Raw genomic sequence first — 15,480 nt, 5'->3', positions numbered from 1 at the left:
CTTTTGTATATGTTTTTTAATACTAATTAACTCTGTATCAAATAACAAAAGTAAAGTAGCTTCTTTTCTACACATGCAGCAAATACAAATTCAAAACTACAAAGTCAACAAAACATATTATGCCTACAGCTTGCATGCTAAATATTATTACTTGAAACCCAAGATTTGAATAGTTTTGAAGAAAACCATAAGTTCTACAGCCGAGTCCAAGAAAATTATCTCACACTTTTTAAACAAGTCGTTTATAAATAGATTTAATATCCTGTACACAACATTTCTAGGTTGATTGCCAAGAAGTTATTTGTGAGATTTCAACCATTTCTAAATAATATCAAATATCTATGTCTTCAATTCCATCACATTGTATAGAGAAAGAAAAAAGAGCTTAAAACAAATATCTTTATTTGGCACTCTATAACAAGATGTATAACCGCAAGTATTTTTTTCAGAATACGACTCTTTGAAAGTTAGAAAGGTTCATGTCTCTACTTGTTAGTTTCATTCAGATTTATTGTTTTCGTGTTTTCAAATGAAAGTATATCAGATCTTTGTTGTTCAATATCATCATCTCTATTATCAGTATTATAATTTCCTTGAACAGGTATAACATTAGAAACTATGTGTTCCATATGTCTAGTGAAATCCTCATCAAAAAATCTTTCATTAATAACATTTCTTTCAACTTGTCTACCATACTGGAGAGGTAATGGTGAAAGATCAGACATTAGTCTTGTAGTTTTACCACTTTCTAGTGGATTTGGTGTACTATGAGGAACTTGAAATGTTGAATATATCAAAGATGTTTGCTTATCAGGTGTCAGCTGATTGCCAGGCCTAACTGAACTTGCTGAAATTCTGTGAACTCCAGAACTTTGGACTAGAGACGGCTTTGGGCTTCCATCTTCATGAAAATACAGCTGGTGAAACATTTCATAGCAATTGAAACCCATCCCCTGTTTACACAATGGAATATTACACTTTTCGCATTTCTTCCGAGTGTACACGAACCAGCCTGCCCTAGTTTTTCGTTTATGAGCCTGGCACATGAAACAAAGCTTTTTATCACATCTGACCAGTAAGTGCCCCAATGCCTCCCATTTTGATTTGTAAACAGCTGAACTGCGACACTGTAAACCATAACTGTCAGCAGGAAGTTGGCATGTGAGCATGTCACGAAGATTAGAAGAAACTTGGCCGCCTGAAAACAAAGAGAAAGAATTATTCTGAATCTGCCAACAAGGTCCTTTCGAAATGATCTCTTATATGCATGTGTATCATTAGAGAGAAGAGACATATATATTAAAACATTCTCTTTAGTGTAACATAAAATGCATTCACTAATCCAGTATATTGGTCAGTTTTAATACAAAGAAAGCTTTTGTAGTTGGCAGATTCATTTTAACCCCTCTCTTTGAAACTATCCACGATCCCACTGCAAAAAACACTATTAAGAAAGCTTCATACATGTAAAAAGCAAATTTCTGTCAGAGTAAGATGCAAGGACTATTCTGCTCAGTTAGAGTGGCGTCCCAGAAGGTTGACATGACTGACACAACAGATTGAAGAAAATAACCAAAAGACATCTCAAAGACAATATATAGTCTTAAACAAGAGTGTCAACTCTAACCTCTTGGAAGTTTATTTTTGATAAGTTGTGAATAAGATATAAACGAATGTTTTAGAGTTTATTTGTGTGCATATTTAGATAGAAATCTGAAGAATTTTGTAGTGCCAAGCTATCACAGCTATAGGTACAGTCTGAATTGTGAATCTGATGCATAGAGAAAGAATTAGTTTGAACAAACAAAAATGTGGCAATATTTTAATATATCAAGATACATCAAAACAAAATTATTAAGTGGGACTTTTCAAGGGATAAGTTGATGTCTTGAAGTATGTTTTAACTGAGATGTTGGGTATTATACCTCTGGCAATGACAAGACTGCAAAGATATTATTTTCTACTCAAAAGCATCAAGCTGAAACTCTATTGTATGACTATTGAATTTTATTTTTTTCTATTCATTGATTGGTTGCAAATTCATCCAGGGAAAAAACATGTAAAAACAACAAATTGCTATGAAAACAGAAATATTCTACCTGAGCCACAAAGCCTAAAAATTCAATTCAATTCGATTTGTAATTCATTTTTTAACTGGTCTGAGATCAGAGCACAGCCATGTCAAGTCTGGTTGTGATTTCTTTAACATGTTATGATAATCATTGTAACAGTCCCGTTTGCCACTACACAGTGGCACATCACAAGCGTCACAACAGTAATAAGATCTCACATTCCAACCACAGCTGGTTCTATTTCCCATGATTTTACAGTATACACAATATTTGGCCTTTGAATCAGCATTATACACAAGACAATGATATTTAGGCTTTCCTTCATATTGCCCACCCTGTTCAGAAGCCAGATTTTTATCAGTGACAATAAATGGTAGACTTTCTGTCACATCTTGACCTTCAAGTTCACTAGTCCCAATTACATATGGTAAATTTGAACTTTTCTGTGTAGACCAATCAGCTGACTGATCTACCACATTATGTTTATAACCATGTAATTTTTTTTCAAATTCTGTTGCAATACTTTCATGAAGTTCCTGTGTAAACTTGTGTCCAAAAGAAGATCGTTCTTTGCCCTTGTACCCTGCAAGAAATGAAATTTACAATGTAGGGAACAAGAACTTCCATACCTTTGACAATTCATAAGAAAGTCATTCAACTAAGAAAAATGTTTATAATCATTATAAACCAAATATCCCAGAACAAGAGTTTGGTGTTGTAATTAACAGCTTACAATTTATCTGACTGTCTTCCCCAGTATTGACCTATACAATCAATATTTCACGAATGAAGTTTATAAAAAAAGAATCAATGAAATATTCCAGAAAAAACAAAACACACATTCCTGAAGTTAAAAATGTAAGATCCCACATATGTCAAACATTAGATTATTTTATCATCCTTTTTTTATTTTTGGTATTGATTGATTGGTGTTTAACACCACTTTCAGAACAATTGTTTTATTTCATGGTGGCCATTTTATTACAAGAGGAAGCAGAAAGCCAGAGTGCTCAGAGGAGCCACTAACCTTCAGTTGGAGAACTGATAATCCTAGTCAATTCAGATGATTAGACTTCAGCAGGATTTGAACTAAGAACCTCATTGTTGACAAGGCTAGTAAAACAGTAGTTTGACTACTTAGACCACTCAGCCCCCTATATTTACATTTTGTTTTAATGTTAAATAATTATATCCATATTATTAGTTTTTTGTGTGTACTGGCAAGTGTCTGATTGATAATAGTTACTACAGAAATCACATCAAGGTTTTTATGTTTGTTTTCTTTCTCTCTCTCCAGTGCAACATATATTTACACAGTGAATTTACGTGAAATCATTTTTTCTATGTTCAGAGCAATAGTGGAAGCATTTTTTCTATGTTCAAAGTGTTGGTATCAATAAAATTGTCCATTAAAATAATTCAACATTTTATTCTAAAATACCAACACGGACATATCTAAACAAAGTTACATAAATAAATATAGCACAAAGACGATAACATGCATATAAAAAGGATTTCTGTTTTGTTCTAAATAAATATCTAAGTTTTTTGTTCCAGACCATTAATTAATAACAGCTATTGTAAAAATTGTAAAAATTTGGTGTCCCTGGAAATTTTAAAAATTAAATGTTACAACTTATGTTAACTTACAATTGTTTAATTTAGACTTTGAAAGAACTAAATGAAATAGAATACTTTATAATCAAAGCTTTGATACATATTTGGTGTATGAATAAAGTTTGGTTGGGTGATCCTCACATTAGTTTTATTTAATTATCCAATTTCAGATCAATATATTGTATACAATATAATTTTAGAATATCAGCCATCAGGCAGTGTTTTTTTGTTGTGATATAAATAAAGTATGCTCATCACTAACAATGTATAATAATAAATTTGAAAATTACATGAAAATATTATATTTTTTTAATTCATTTTCATTTTTATATCAAGATCGATTCTTAAGGTGAAAAGTCACAACGAACAAAAATTAACTGGCCTTGTGTAAGAAGATCTATGTTTAGTTTCAAATGTTGTAAAAATACAAAAGCTTTTTTTCCTGAGTTTAATATTTAAATAGGAGTAATAAATTGAAAACAAGGGTCAAAGATATCTAAATTTAACAGCCATACAAAATCAATTAATAACACACTTTCATGTTCAAAATGATGGGATTTGAAAAAGAAAACTCAAATTACCAAAGAGTAAAAATCAAAATTGAAGCTGCTTAACCTGACTTTAATACATACAAGAATGAGTGCAGATTGTGATTGTTTATTGTGCAGAACTAATCAGATATACTGTAAGCTACTGAACATCCAGATTAAGCTAGGCCATAATAAATAATAGGTATGTTTGCCCAAATGCTACCTACCTACCCAGAAAATAGCTGCCTACTCAAATTCTTTTTTTGTCCTGATTTGAAGAAGTTTTTTTTTAACCAAATAGGCATGAAGACTAATAAACATCTGATACTTCAATTTCTTATTTTGAAAAAAAAAAAGAAAATGCCTACCTACCTACCCACTGTCTCAACTTTTGGGTAGGGTTTGGGCAAACCAAAATATTTTTAAGTGTGGCCTTATGTCACTGATATGTGATGAACAGACAAAGGTAAACCAGTTACCTCCCTTATTTTAGAAGATGGGTTATTACAAAGTTTGGTAACCAGATTAGACGATCAATATGGATGGCCACTGCTTTGCAGATTATACAATCAAATCTTAACTTTTAAAAAACATGAACATTATAAAACAACATTAGCAAACAAAATGAGTATTTTCAAATGCAAAACAAAACAAAGGGGCATAAATAGGGAAAGAGGGATTTCCAATACATTTTCATGCATCATTAGTCATGATAATTATTAACACCTTTTTAAAGTATAGTGAATACACAAAACACATGCAAGTTATACAATTAAATATTATTATATAAGAAAAGAAACATAAACAAAACCTTGTTATTGAAATTTGAAGATAGTAATGAATATATTTCTTCAAGCTTTGTCAATAAAATTTTAAATCTTAAATCCCACATTTTGTACTTGGTACACATGTATGCATTAACTACCCATTGGTAAACAAGTGCTTCCCAGACTAAAGCAAAATATCTCAATTTTTTTTAATACATTTTAAATTACTCAAATATTTTTGGTTTTTAAATTTAAACTGTTGTAATTTTTTCAAAACATGATTATTTTTTTCACTTTGACCATATTCAAGAATTTGAAATCAACAACGAATATTTCAGACCTGTTCTATCTTTACTTTTACACTAAGTGTTGTCACAAGCAAGGTAGAAAAGCATGAGAAGATAACTTTAAAGTGTCCTTATTTTTTTTTATCATCATAAAATGGGAAAATGTAGAAAATATACAAACTGAATAAATTATAATTGTGATAATGCCTTCAGAATTTACCTGTATCATTTATCAAAACAACATGTCAAAATAATAAATATGGAAGATTAAAAAATAATATACTTGGCACATAATATGTAAAACATGGAGCATTTCATAAATTATTATGTCAGTCAATATTTGATCATTGTGGCAATAACATTTTAAGAAATAGAAAAATGGAAATCTTTCGTCAAGGACTGAGCCATTTAAAACCTATTCCTTTTTTAAGTATGTTTTCAATGAAATGCCCTTTTTTGTCTATGATTTAGCTGAACACATTAATTTGTTTCAATAACAACATATTACAACAAGTATTCTTGTTGGTTATTAGGTGAGTAAGTTTGTTCTTCATTAGGGTTGGGTTTATCATCTGTAGTTTTTGGCAAGATTCCTTGTTCATTTTTCAGAGGTTCCATGTGAATTCTATTTTTTTCATTTGCAGTTTCAGGTTGACTGGGACCATTTGTGTTATGTGGTGAGACAGTTATATGTGACTGCTGGTCAGATCCACGACTCCGATTCAAACTCTGTTGACCATTGTCATCTGGGTCCAACATTCCCCCATACGCCTGAAGTTGATCAGCAATAGCCTGTGTCATCATTGAGGTAAATTCTTCATATATTGCAGTTTTAGCCCCTGGTTCATCTACTTTGGCACTTTTACGAGGTTTTTTTGGTGTTTGACTAGCAGTTGCTTCCTTTAAAGTTTTCAGCAACATCTTGGGAGACAAATCTGGTTGTTCCATTCTTAATTCATGATACCTTACAAAACAGTCTTTCTTTCCTTTACAAAGACATACATCGCAAGCCTCACATTTATAGTAAGATTTTATAGCCCATCCCGATTTTGTCTTAAGACGGAGTATATTACAATAAGCGCAAGCTCGTTTATGGCCAGTGATGTGAACTAATTTGTGACCTGGCATAAACTCTATCTCTTGATCATTTGGGTCTTCAGACGGTTCTTCTTTCCAACCTGGATACTTCTTAGCTTTAGCACAGGCAGGCATAGGCTTTGTTTTTAAAACTGGCTGTTTGGGAGCTGAAAGAATAAAGAGAGGCTAGTGTTAGCTTTACTATTACGTTCACAATTAAAAGTTTCGTGCAAAAAGAAATTTATAAATCTTTCTCAAGGTATCACTAAAACATTTATTGAAAAGAATTTGGAATTTGAAATAAACACAGCCTCTCTTTATTGTTCAGTAGCTATAGCAACACATTATGCTGCTTTTTAATGGCTATTTTGTACCTAAATAGTGCCAAGGTGTTCTCAATAGTTTTAGTGAAACCAGGAGGAATAGAAGAACACTTAGGCAATATTTATAAAAACAAACACAAACAACATGCAATTTATATGAATTAAAATATGTCAACTGAATGTGTGTGTCAATATCAAGTTTGTTGTATTAGTGTGTTTTATGTGATTGGTTATCATATCTATGTCAGGTTTACTACAAGAGAAATAATTTCTTTTATTACTTAATTTTATCTCTGGTTTATGGGTCAAATCCATTGCTAACTGGTCCACTTATGTGCACAGTCAATTCAATCAAAAATAACATCTACCTGCAAGGTTGAATCCTGTACATCGTAGAAAACAATGATCAGACTTGATTTTCAAGTAACATTGCCAGACTGCTGGTTTGCAAAATCAATTGTTAACACTGTAAAACTTTATAACAACCAGATTTCAAATCAAATTACAATGTTAACTTTTGCAAATAATGTGCATAATTTCCTCTGCAAGATTTAAGGTTTGCCCTTGGGGATTTATTTTACAGATTCCAAAAACCGAAATTGAACATGATTAAATTAAACCTTCTTAATTTTGTATTCTGACTGAACATGAGAATCAACTCGGCAACTGCATATCAACCATAAATAACTAAGTGTTCAAAGGGAAGTAACTCTATCAATATTTGTAACAAGCCTTTTCCAATAAAACCCAAGAATATCAATGCATTTTCATCTTTTAATATAAATTATTTAAAAACAAGCTAAAACAAACATCACAACTATTCATTTTGAACTAAGAGACGACTCTATATAGCTTTTCAAGAAATTATAATAACGTATTTGACCACTATATGCAAATACGGAAGCACAGAGCAGGAAGAACATATTCCATTCAGAAATTGCATCATTCAATTATTACATTCAATTGTGGACATATCTAGTGCTAATGCATATGCATTGATAGTTTCACAAAACCATCAAAATAAGTTTCAATTTAAATTTCCAGTCATTAAGGAATTTTATATTATAATATTGTAACTTGATCGACACTTTCTTTCGTCAGCTTTAATGTAGCCATAGTCAGAGAATGAATTTCTAATGCCCTTGTCAATAGCAACCACACACTCTCGCCACGCTTGAGGATATAAAGCAGGATCAGCCACAGGGTAATAGGCAAATACAATGCTCTCAACCTTTTCTAATTTATCAGTGATAAGTGGCATTTTGCCTCTCCGACCAAAACAATTGTGATCTTTCAATTCAGGATCAGTAAAATAGTGCCTAACAAGTCTCCAAGCAAAGTTTTGACGAGAAACAGCATTGGTTAATATTTCTTGTATTATGTGTTCCTCTTCAGGTTCAACACAGTCAGGCCTATGTTCAAAGTTTAACACTTTCACAGGAATAGCATCCTCAACATAATATTGTAAATCTGCACAGTCTTCTTCTACCAATATGGTGTCTCTATCTTGGGATCTCATCATCTTGTATCGGAGTGGATCAATTTTGTTGTGTCTGTTACCATGGAGACCTGCAACAGCACACAACAAAATGATCACCCATTTGTAATTTTATAATGGTTACATTCTAAGGTTTTATGATACTTCGTTTATATTTTATTAAACGGCTTCAATATTTTTCTTTTTTTTTTGGACATGAAACAGAATTCATATTTTTTTCCACGATAATGTTACATCCTTTTTTATCTTCCATTTTTTTTTACTTTATTTGAAATTTCTAAACAACATTTTTTATAAGTGCGTTATTTCTACCATCAATTTAACAAACGATTGATTACTTCAATCAAAGTCAAAGCAAGAATACAACTACCATTCCCACTAATAAATCATACATCACTGATCAGAACAAGAAAACTACAATTCCCTGATTAAGACTATTTCAACCAAAATCAAACATTCCAGTCAATTGTTTAGCTCTCTACAAGTTTATATAACTCCACATGAAACCTTCAATGATCCAGTCAACTCAAGTATATGAATCAGTATTCAATTATTTTTCAGTCTATTATTGATTCCAGTCTTCAGTTATATTATTTTTCTGGGACTTTTGTTTGGTGTGTGTGGACCTACCTGTTTAGCATTGCCTTCACAACTCTGCCAGGTTTTTGTTTAAAGTCTTTTGATAACCATTACAATTTACTTAATTCTTATACCAACATGTTCATCCATATCAAAAACCAGGATGATTTAAATTGCATATGTGTGTGTCACTGTCTTCATTAAAAATAAGTATTTTCCATAAAATTCCAGAACTCAAATGTGTGAACAAAGAAAGATAACTCTGGCAGATTTAAGAAGGTAATGCTTTTAATCCAAATGATCTCCTTTCTCCAGCTTTTCTCAGGTAAAATTCTCCTTTTTTAATTCATCAATATATATATACAGATGCACAATAAACAAAAAGGTATCTTGATGTGATCATTTTAATACAACACAAGAAGTAAATTTGCATATTTTTTTGGCAATTCACTGTTTTAGAGAAAAAAATATCAGAAAACAACGCATTAATTTCTAACTTATATACAAGATTCATTTCAAACTTCTGTTGAATATAAACAGAAAAAAAAGGACACAAATGTTAAATAACTTGTATTCTAAATTGGAATGTAATTTGCAGGGTGTCATTTAAATTAATTTATCTCAATCACATCTGAACTTTTGGGATTTTCACATCTTCTTAGAGCACAGTTAATATTTTTAACAACAAACTTCTTCCATGCTATGGGATTAGAAACTTCTGGGTAAAAATGAATGACATATCGATATAAACAGCCAAGACCATAGGAACTAAGGGCAAATTTGTGCTGCTTGCCTCCCCCATAATATGAATAGAGACGACAAAGGTATTCATCTGTAAAAAGTTCTGGGAATAGTTTCTCTAACAAATGCTTGGCAAAATTTCCAGGGCTATTAGATTTATTAAATTCAGCTAAAAGTTCAGCATTAGAAATTCTGTAAGGAGGCTCAATATCTGAACACTTGATATCCAATTCTTCCCAAAACTCATTAGTGAATAGAAATGATCTTCCTGAATTCTTATTTCCGCCAAAACTTTCCGTTACTAGAACTGGCTCTGTTGATGTCAACACAACAGGACGTGGCATATCTAAGATCCTCTGCGTATCCTCATTTTCAGTTTTGCAAGTTATCACCTCTGGTTGAATGGGTGGAGATGCTTAAGGAAAGAATTTAAAAATCAGAATATCTCTTTTGGGTTATTTAGATTTCTTATTTAAATACTCACTGGTAGGAAACTTATCATTAATGTTTATACACTTTTTTGTTAGTTGGACGTCGTAAATTCTCATTTATTTTAGAAACAGCACTCTCTTTCCAGAGGGGTGTGTTTTCAAGTTCTGGATGAAAAAAAGTCACATATTTTTTCAGGTAAGCTTTTCTAAAGGGATCTAGTTCTTTCTTATCGCAACGTCCACCTCCATTGTAGGAGTAATAAATTCTTAAGAAATCAGGTCCAAATAATTCTGGGAAAAGTTTCTCAGAAACATTTTTAGCAAAATTTCCAGGTCCTAAACTTTGTTTATGAAGGTCTATAAGTGTTGCAAGTGATATGTAATGTTCTCTTGGAATATCAGAGAATGGATCATCCCTGCCTTTAAGAAGTATTTCTTCATAATTGAAGCTGACAACTGATTTAGTATTGTCTGTTTTTGAATCAATTGAGGTTGGATGTAATTGCTCAAGATTCTGTGTAACAGTATAATCGAAATTCTGTCCCATTAAAACTGTACTTTGCAAGCTGCCCATGTCATCTGAAACGACACGAAATTTACTTTCAGTCACGTTTTGAGATAATTTCTTTTATACCAAACTTGAATACTAAAGTAAAATCTAATTTCAGTCAAACTCTTATGTCAGTTAGTAGTCTCCAGTTCATTATTTTACAAATTTCTTGGACTGTTTCCCGCTTGTGACTCCAAACTTGCAAAGTACAGACACAAATGAATTTTATGGAAGCGTTTTGTTTCTCTATAATGATCTATATACAAGATACCTTTTTGTTTTAAATAAATATAAAATTGTCACAAACAAATTGTTTGTCTATTAGTATATCAGAGACTGGAAGCTGATTTTATCATCTTCCAATTTCTTATATCAGCATAATCAGGTCACATTGACCTACATATTAAAATAAGAAAACATTCTCATTGCTATGACATAACACTTTATAATCTGGTTTGAGCAGTTCTAAGTGGTCCTAAAATTTCTTTCATAAAACTTTCAATGCTGGAAAAGACTAAAATTCAACATCTAAGTAAATAGCATTCAAAATATTATTCCCTCATTAAAAATAATTACAAAATAGTACAACTTCTGTCCAACAAAGAAACTGCTGCACCAGATTACAAATTTAATTTTTGACATGCTTCAAGTTCAACTTTGACACCATGCATATGATGGACTTCATTTTGATTTCTGTTCCAAGGTTTGTATCGATACTCTCAGAATAAGCTAGTTTTACAGCTGTATGTTCTTATACACCACAAGAAACACATGCATATACACACACTCAATAGTACTATAGTATAACCTGTCTTTTGTTATGTTTTAAAACACTAGAGTTTATCAATAAACATATCTATAATGTTAAGGGTGTCATAGCAATGTTAAAAGGAGAAATTTATTTCCATTTTCTAGTTTTTTGATAAATATTTTTGATTAAAAAATAACTTATCATAAGTTAAACTGTTTGAATTTTTTCAATATACCAAGTGAATTTAAATATATTTTTGAAGGCGCGACATGTACATTTAAATGTTGTTGAAAAAATTTCTCCATGATCATGATCATAAATTTTATTTATATATACAGTAGTGATCTTGTATCTTATTTAAGAAGTGTGGATCCCTCAAAGATGTTGCATTTATGATTGTGGATGACAAAGCTTCTGTCAATCGTACTTCTCTCAATTGCTGCCTACACTTGATCAATTTTAATTCTTGCCATATCTAGTCATACCATATTTTTTTCAAAATAAAAGTAAAGTTTGAAATTTTAAGAGTTGAATGGTTACAGGAAATAAGTCCTTTCTGACATAATACTATATGCATCAGAACAAACAAAAATAATTCATAGAAATATTTTTTTCGAAAGCATATCCCGCTTATATTTAGTAATCTGCAGAATCTTTTTCATCCACAAACCAATTCTGTCAGGCTTCTTGACTTTATAAAATTTGCTAATTTTTTTTATGTTTTCAGACCAAAAAATAATATCCTCATGAACATTTTGTGATAACTACAGCAACAAGTCAACTTTAATTAACACTGAAAAGGTCAGACACAGGTATTACAATCCACATCTATGAATATCACGAATATCAGATGTTGACTAGCTATTACTGAAGTTAGGTTGTTCAGTATGTTGGGCAATTAGAGAAAACAAATAAATCATAATAATGAGGTGTAAAAATAAGTCATATAACATCTAAATTGGAAAATAAAAATAATTAAAATCATGCCCATCAAAAAGTTTGAATTAAATACTGAATATTGTTGAACTACATCGACCAATACAATAATTCCTCTACTGAGGAAATCTTTGGCAATGCAGCTAATGATAATTTATTGCATGAGGGTAAGACATGGAGATCGCTGTTTCACAATTTTTCATATTGATACTTTGGTTTTAATTCATTTCAAGTAAAAAAAAGGTGCTTGGTAAAAATAAAATTGTTAACCAGGGAACCTTATAAAGGGTATTCCAGGACTTTTTGAAGACTGCTACAATAAGAACTTGCAAATTTAAATCTGACTTGATCTTGTACAAAGCAGGTAATTGTAAAATAAATTTTAATTATTTAGCAGGATAGATTTCACCAAAATAAAAGTTTGTTATCAATTTTGACAACATGATTGGTATGCAAAATGTACTTAAGTCCTCTCCATTGTTCAACAAAAAGGCAAAATGAAAATGTACTTTAAATTTATGAATTTTATATTTAGAGAAGATAAATGATGTTTGGATGCAAAACCTCACTTAAATCCGTAATTTGCAATGTGCCTGCAGTAAAATAACTAAATTATGCCATCTTGAGTGATCCACACATTAACCCAGCAAAGCTGACTTAAAAATACCTTAAAACTATGTCTCATTCCTAAATCATATAGAATTGAGTTTTTTTCTTCAGTATATTTATGTCAACCATGTTGGGTTATAATCAGGCCAATATTAAAGAAGACCTACCTTTGAACTGTCCTATATACCAGGAGTTATTCTGGTCGCCACCAGCTGCTTCATTTGACATTTCATCCCTTGACCAATCGCCTGAGGCTTCTTCCAATTCCAGATCGCTTTCATCATCGTGTTCCCTTTGTTCTCTTTGTTGTGCCTGCATCATACTCTCTTCCGGTACATCAACATACATGTCTAATCCAGCTTCACCTGTCGGTTCTACTTTTACAATACTTAAATCAGGTGCCATATCTGTACTGTTGGATGCAGACCTGTCATCCACTTTATTTTTTGTCCTACAATGTAAAACATTTAACATTAATTTCTGATAATTATTAAATAATCATAATGCCAACCATTTATTTAAGGACCTAAAAAAATGCATTTTTCTTGATGCAATGTGTCACTATAATTGTCCAATTTAAGCAATAACTTGAATAAGAAGGAGAAATTGTAATTTTGGTGCCCTTTGTAGCGTGCTGTTCGGTATGAGTTAAGGCTCTGTGCTGAAGACTGTATTTTGACTTGGATTAATAGTTGTCTCATAGGCACTCATACCACATATTCGTTTATCTATTCATTTACTTATTTGGAGGATACCATTGTCTGAATGAATTTTTTTTTACAAACAGAAATAATTGCAAACTTGAAACATCTAAATTACAGATTTTATCATGTTTGACCTTTATTAAGACATGTGTGTGATGTCGCAAATGCTTGGGAATTTGTATGTACATGTAATAGTGAAATATATTTCTAAAGTAGATGTCTATCACATGTAATATACAAACCCCAAATCTTTGCCTTGATCTGAAGATTGTGGCCTCTCCATTTCATTTCCTGCTGAGGTTGATGTTCTTTTGGCGGGTGAATCATGTGATTGTGACATAGAGGCAGCTTGGGAAGCACTTCCTGCGGCAAATGATTTCTTGACTTGATTGATGGGAGACATATTAGCTGGTGACATAGACACAGGGAACAGACCTCTCTGAGGGGTGCTGGACTGATGGTCTAATGATGACTGCAATTTTTTGGCATATGGTATTTTGTCTGACATATCTTTATCCATAGTGGATTTGTGTGGATCTTTGGTTAATGGTGATGATGCTGATGATGACGATAATGATGATGTTCCTGGCATGACTGTTAATGGACTGACAGTGATAGAGTCTCTACCCGTACTCATGATGGGGCCGTCACCGGCAGCAGTGGGATGAGATGATGAGTCGTTCACATTTACAACATGAACATCTTGTGATGAATTGACTTGACTAGATACTGAAATAGCTAAGCTCTTCTGAATAATAGGAGGAGCTGACTTATTGCCGTCCTTGTCTGGAGGCTGAGTTTGTAAGATTTCCAGACTATCTTCCACGATCTCAATTACACCTGGCTTTGGGTGAGATGGGCGCTGACTATGGATTGCACCAATTCTAGGTACCCTTTCCCATGGTTCAGCTGCTGCCTGATTGCCAGTATTGCCCATGTAGCTATGAGTCATGCTGAGCGTATCATCAGCTTTCTGACCAAACATGGCAAGATCAATGTTGGGACTTGGTGGTCTTTGTTGTTGCATTCTTTGGCGTTTGCCACTTGGACTTGTTGGTCTCACTGAATCAGCAGCTGCTCGTTTCATCATTCTTTCTTGTAGTGTCTTCTGAAGGTCTGTTGTTCTAACATGACGGAATTCCAAGAGATCAGCTGATGAGTATTTATATTGTGTGTTGGAATATACAGGCACACCTGTTTTCTTTTGAAGACAATTATAAAAGTCTATACAGCACTTTGTAACACTGTCCACTTGCAAAAGTCTAGCTACTTTTTCAACGTCTTTACAATTTTCTTCACTTAACATCATAAATCCTTCATATAAGTACTGTAAGAATGAATTGACAGCCTCTTGTTTAATATCTGCTGCCAAGCGTACTTCTAGATGTGAACCGACTGAAGCATTGTCCATGGACTGTAACATAGGACAGGCAGCTACCAACACGACTCTGTGGGCCTGAAAAATAGAAACATTTATGTAATTGCAGTCTAAACATTACACTTATCTATTACGCATTAAAATAGATAATATATGTTACTCTTTAGATGTCTTTGGGTTTTTTTTTGTTGGTATCATTATCACTTATCTCCATTCATATACAAATTTTCAGAAACGACAAACAATCAAAGAGCAGATTGCTCTGAGGAATACGATTGCCATTGTTTCATTGACACATGTATACATGTAGCTGGATAATATTATTTTAATCAAAGCCTGAAAGGCTGTAAAAGCAATTGCTGCCATGTTTATGTTTTGGGGACTTTTTTTTCATCCACATATATTTAAGAATTAAACATGACCGGAGTGTGGTCTAGTGAGAATTAAGAAGGTTTTAACTTTATATCAATTAAAGACTTTAGCAGAAAGTCATTTTTAATATGTTTTATATTTCACAAGGAGACAACACGTTTACCAGGCTAAAGTTGGGGTCAAATATACATGTGCTGAAACATATAACTCCCGAAACTATAATGGATTATCCCCTAGTAGTGTTTGTAACTGGGCAAT

General features: G+C 32.2%; 1 protein-coding gene across 27 annotated transcripts in view; it reads right to left on the bottom strand.

The window, feature by feature from the left end:
- Positions 1–15,480, bottom strand: part of LOC134685596 (uncharacterized) — a 92,450-nt gene that overhangs the window by 65,277 nt on the left and 11,693 nt on the right. For 21 of the 27 annotated variants that reach the window (XM_063545492.1, XM_063545489.1, XM_063545480.1 and 18 more), the window contains exons 3-4: positions 13,715–14,928; positions 12,936–13,219 (exon numbers count right to left, since the gene is read on the bottom strand). In XM_063545492.1, the coding sequence (XP_063401562.1) occupies positions 12,936–13,219; positions 13,715–14,928 (1,498 nt within the window). Of the gene's footprint in view, positions 1–399; positions 1,199–2,099; positions 2,656–3,486; positions 6,518–7,433; positions 8,243–9,136; positions 9,907–9,956; positions 10,502–12,935; positions 13,220–13,714; positions 14,929–15,480 lie in introns of those variants that run through there. The other 6 variants (XM_063545478.1, XM_063545487.1, XM_063545477.1 and 3 more) reach the window with 6 other exon arrangements.

This window comes from Mytilus trossulus, chromosome 9 (assembly GCF_036588685.1).
Source record: "Mytilus trossulus isolate FHL-02 chromosome 9, PNRI_Mtr1.1.1.hap1, whole genome shotgun sequence".
NCBI lineage: Eukaryota > Metazoa > Mollusca > Bivalvia > Mytilida > Mytilidae > Mytilus > Mytilus trossulus.
Note: the sequence above shows the minus strand (reverse complement) of the source record. Positions and strands in the feature narration are given on the sequence as shown.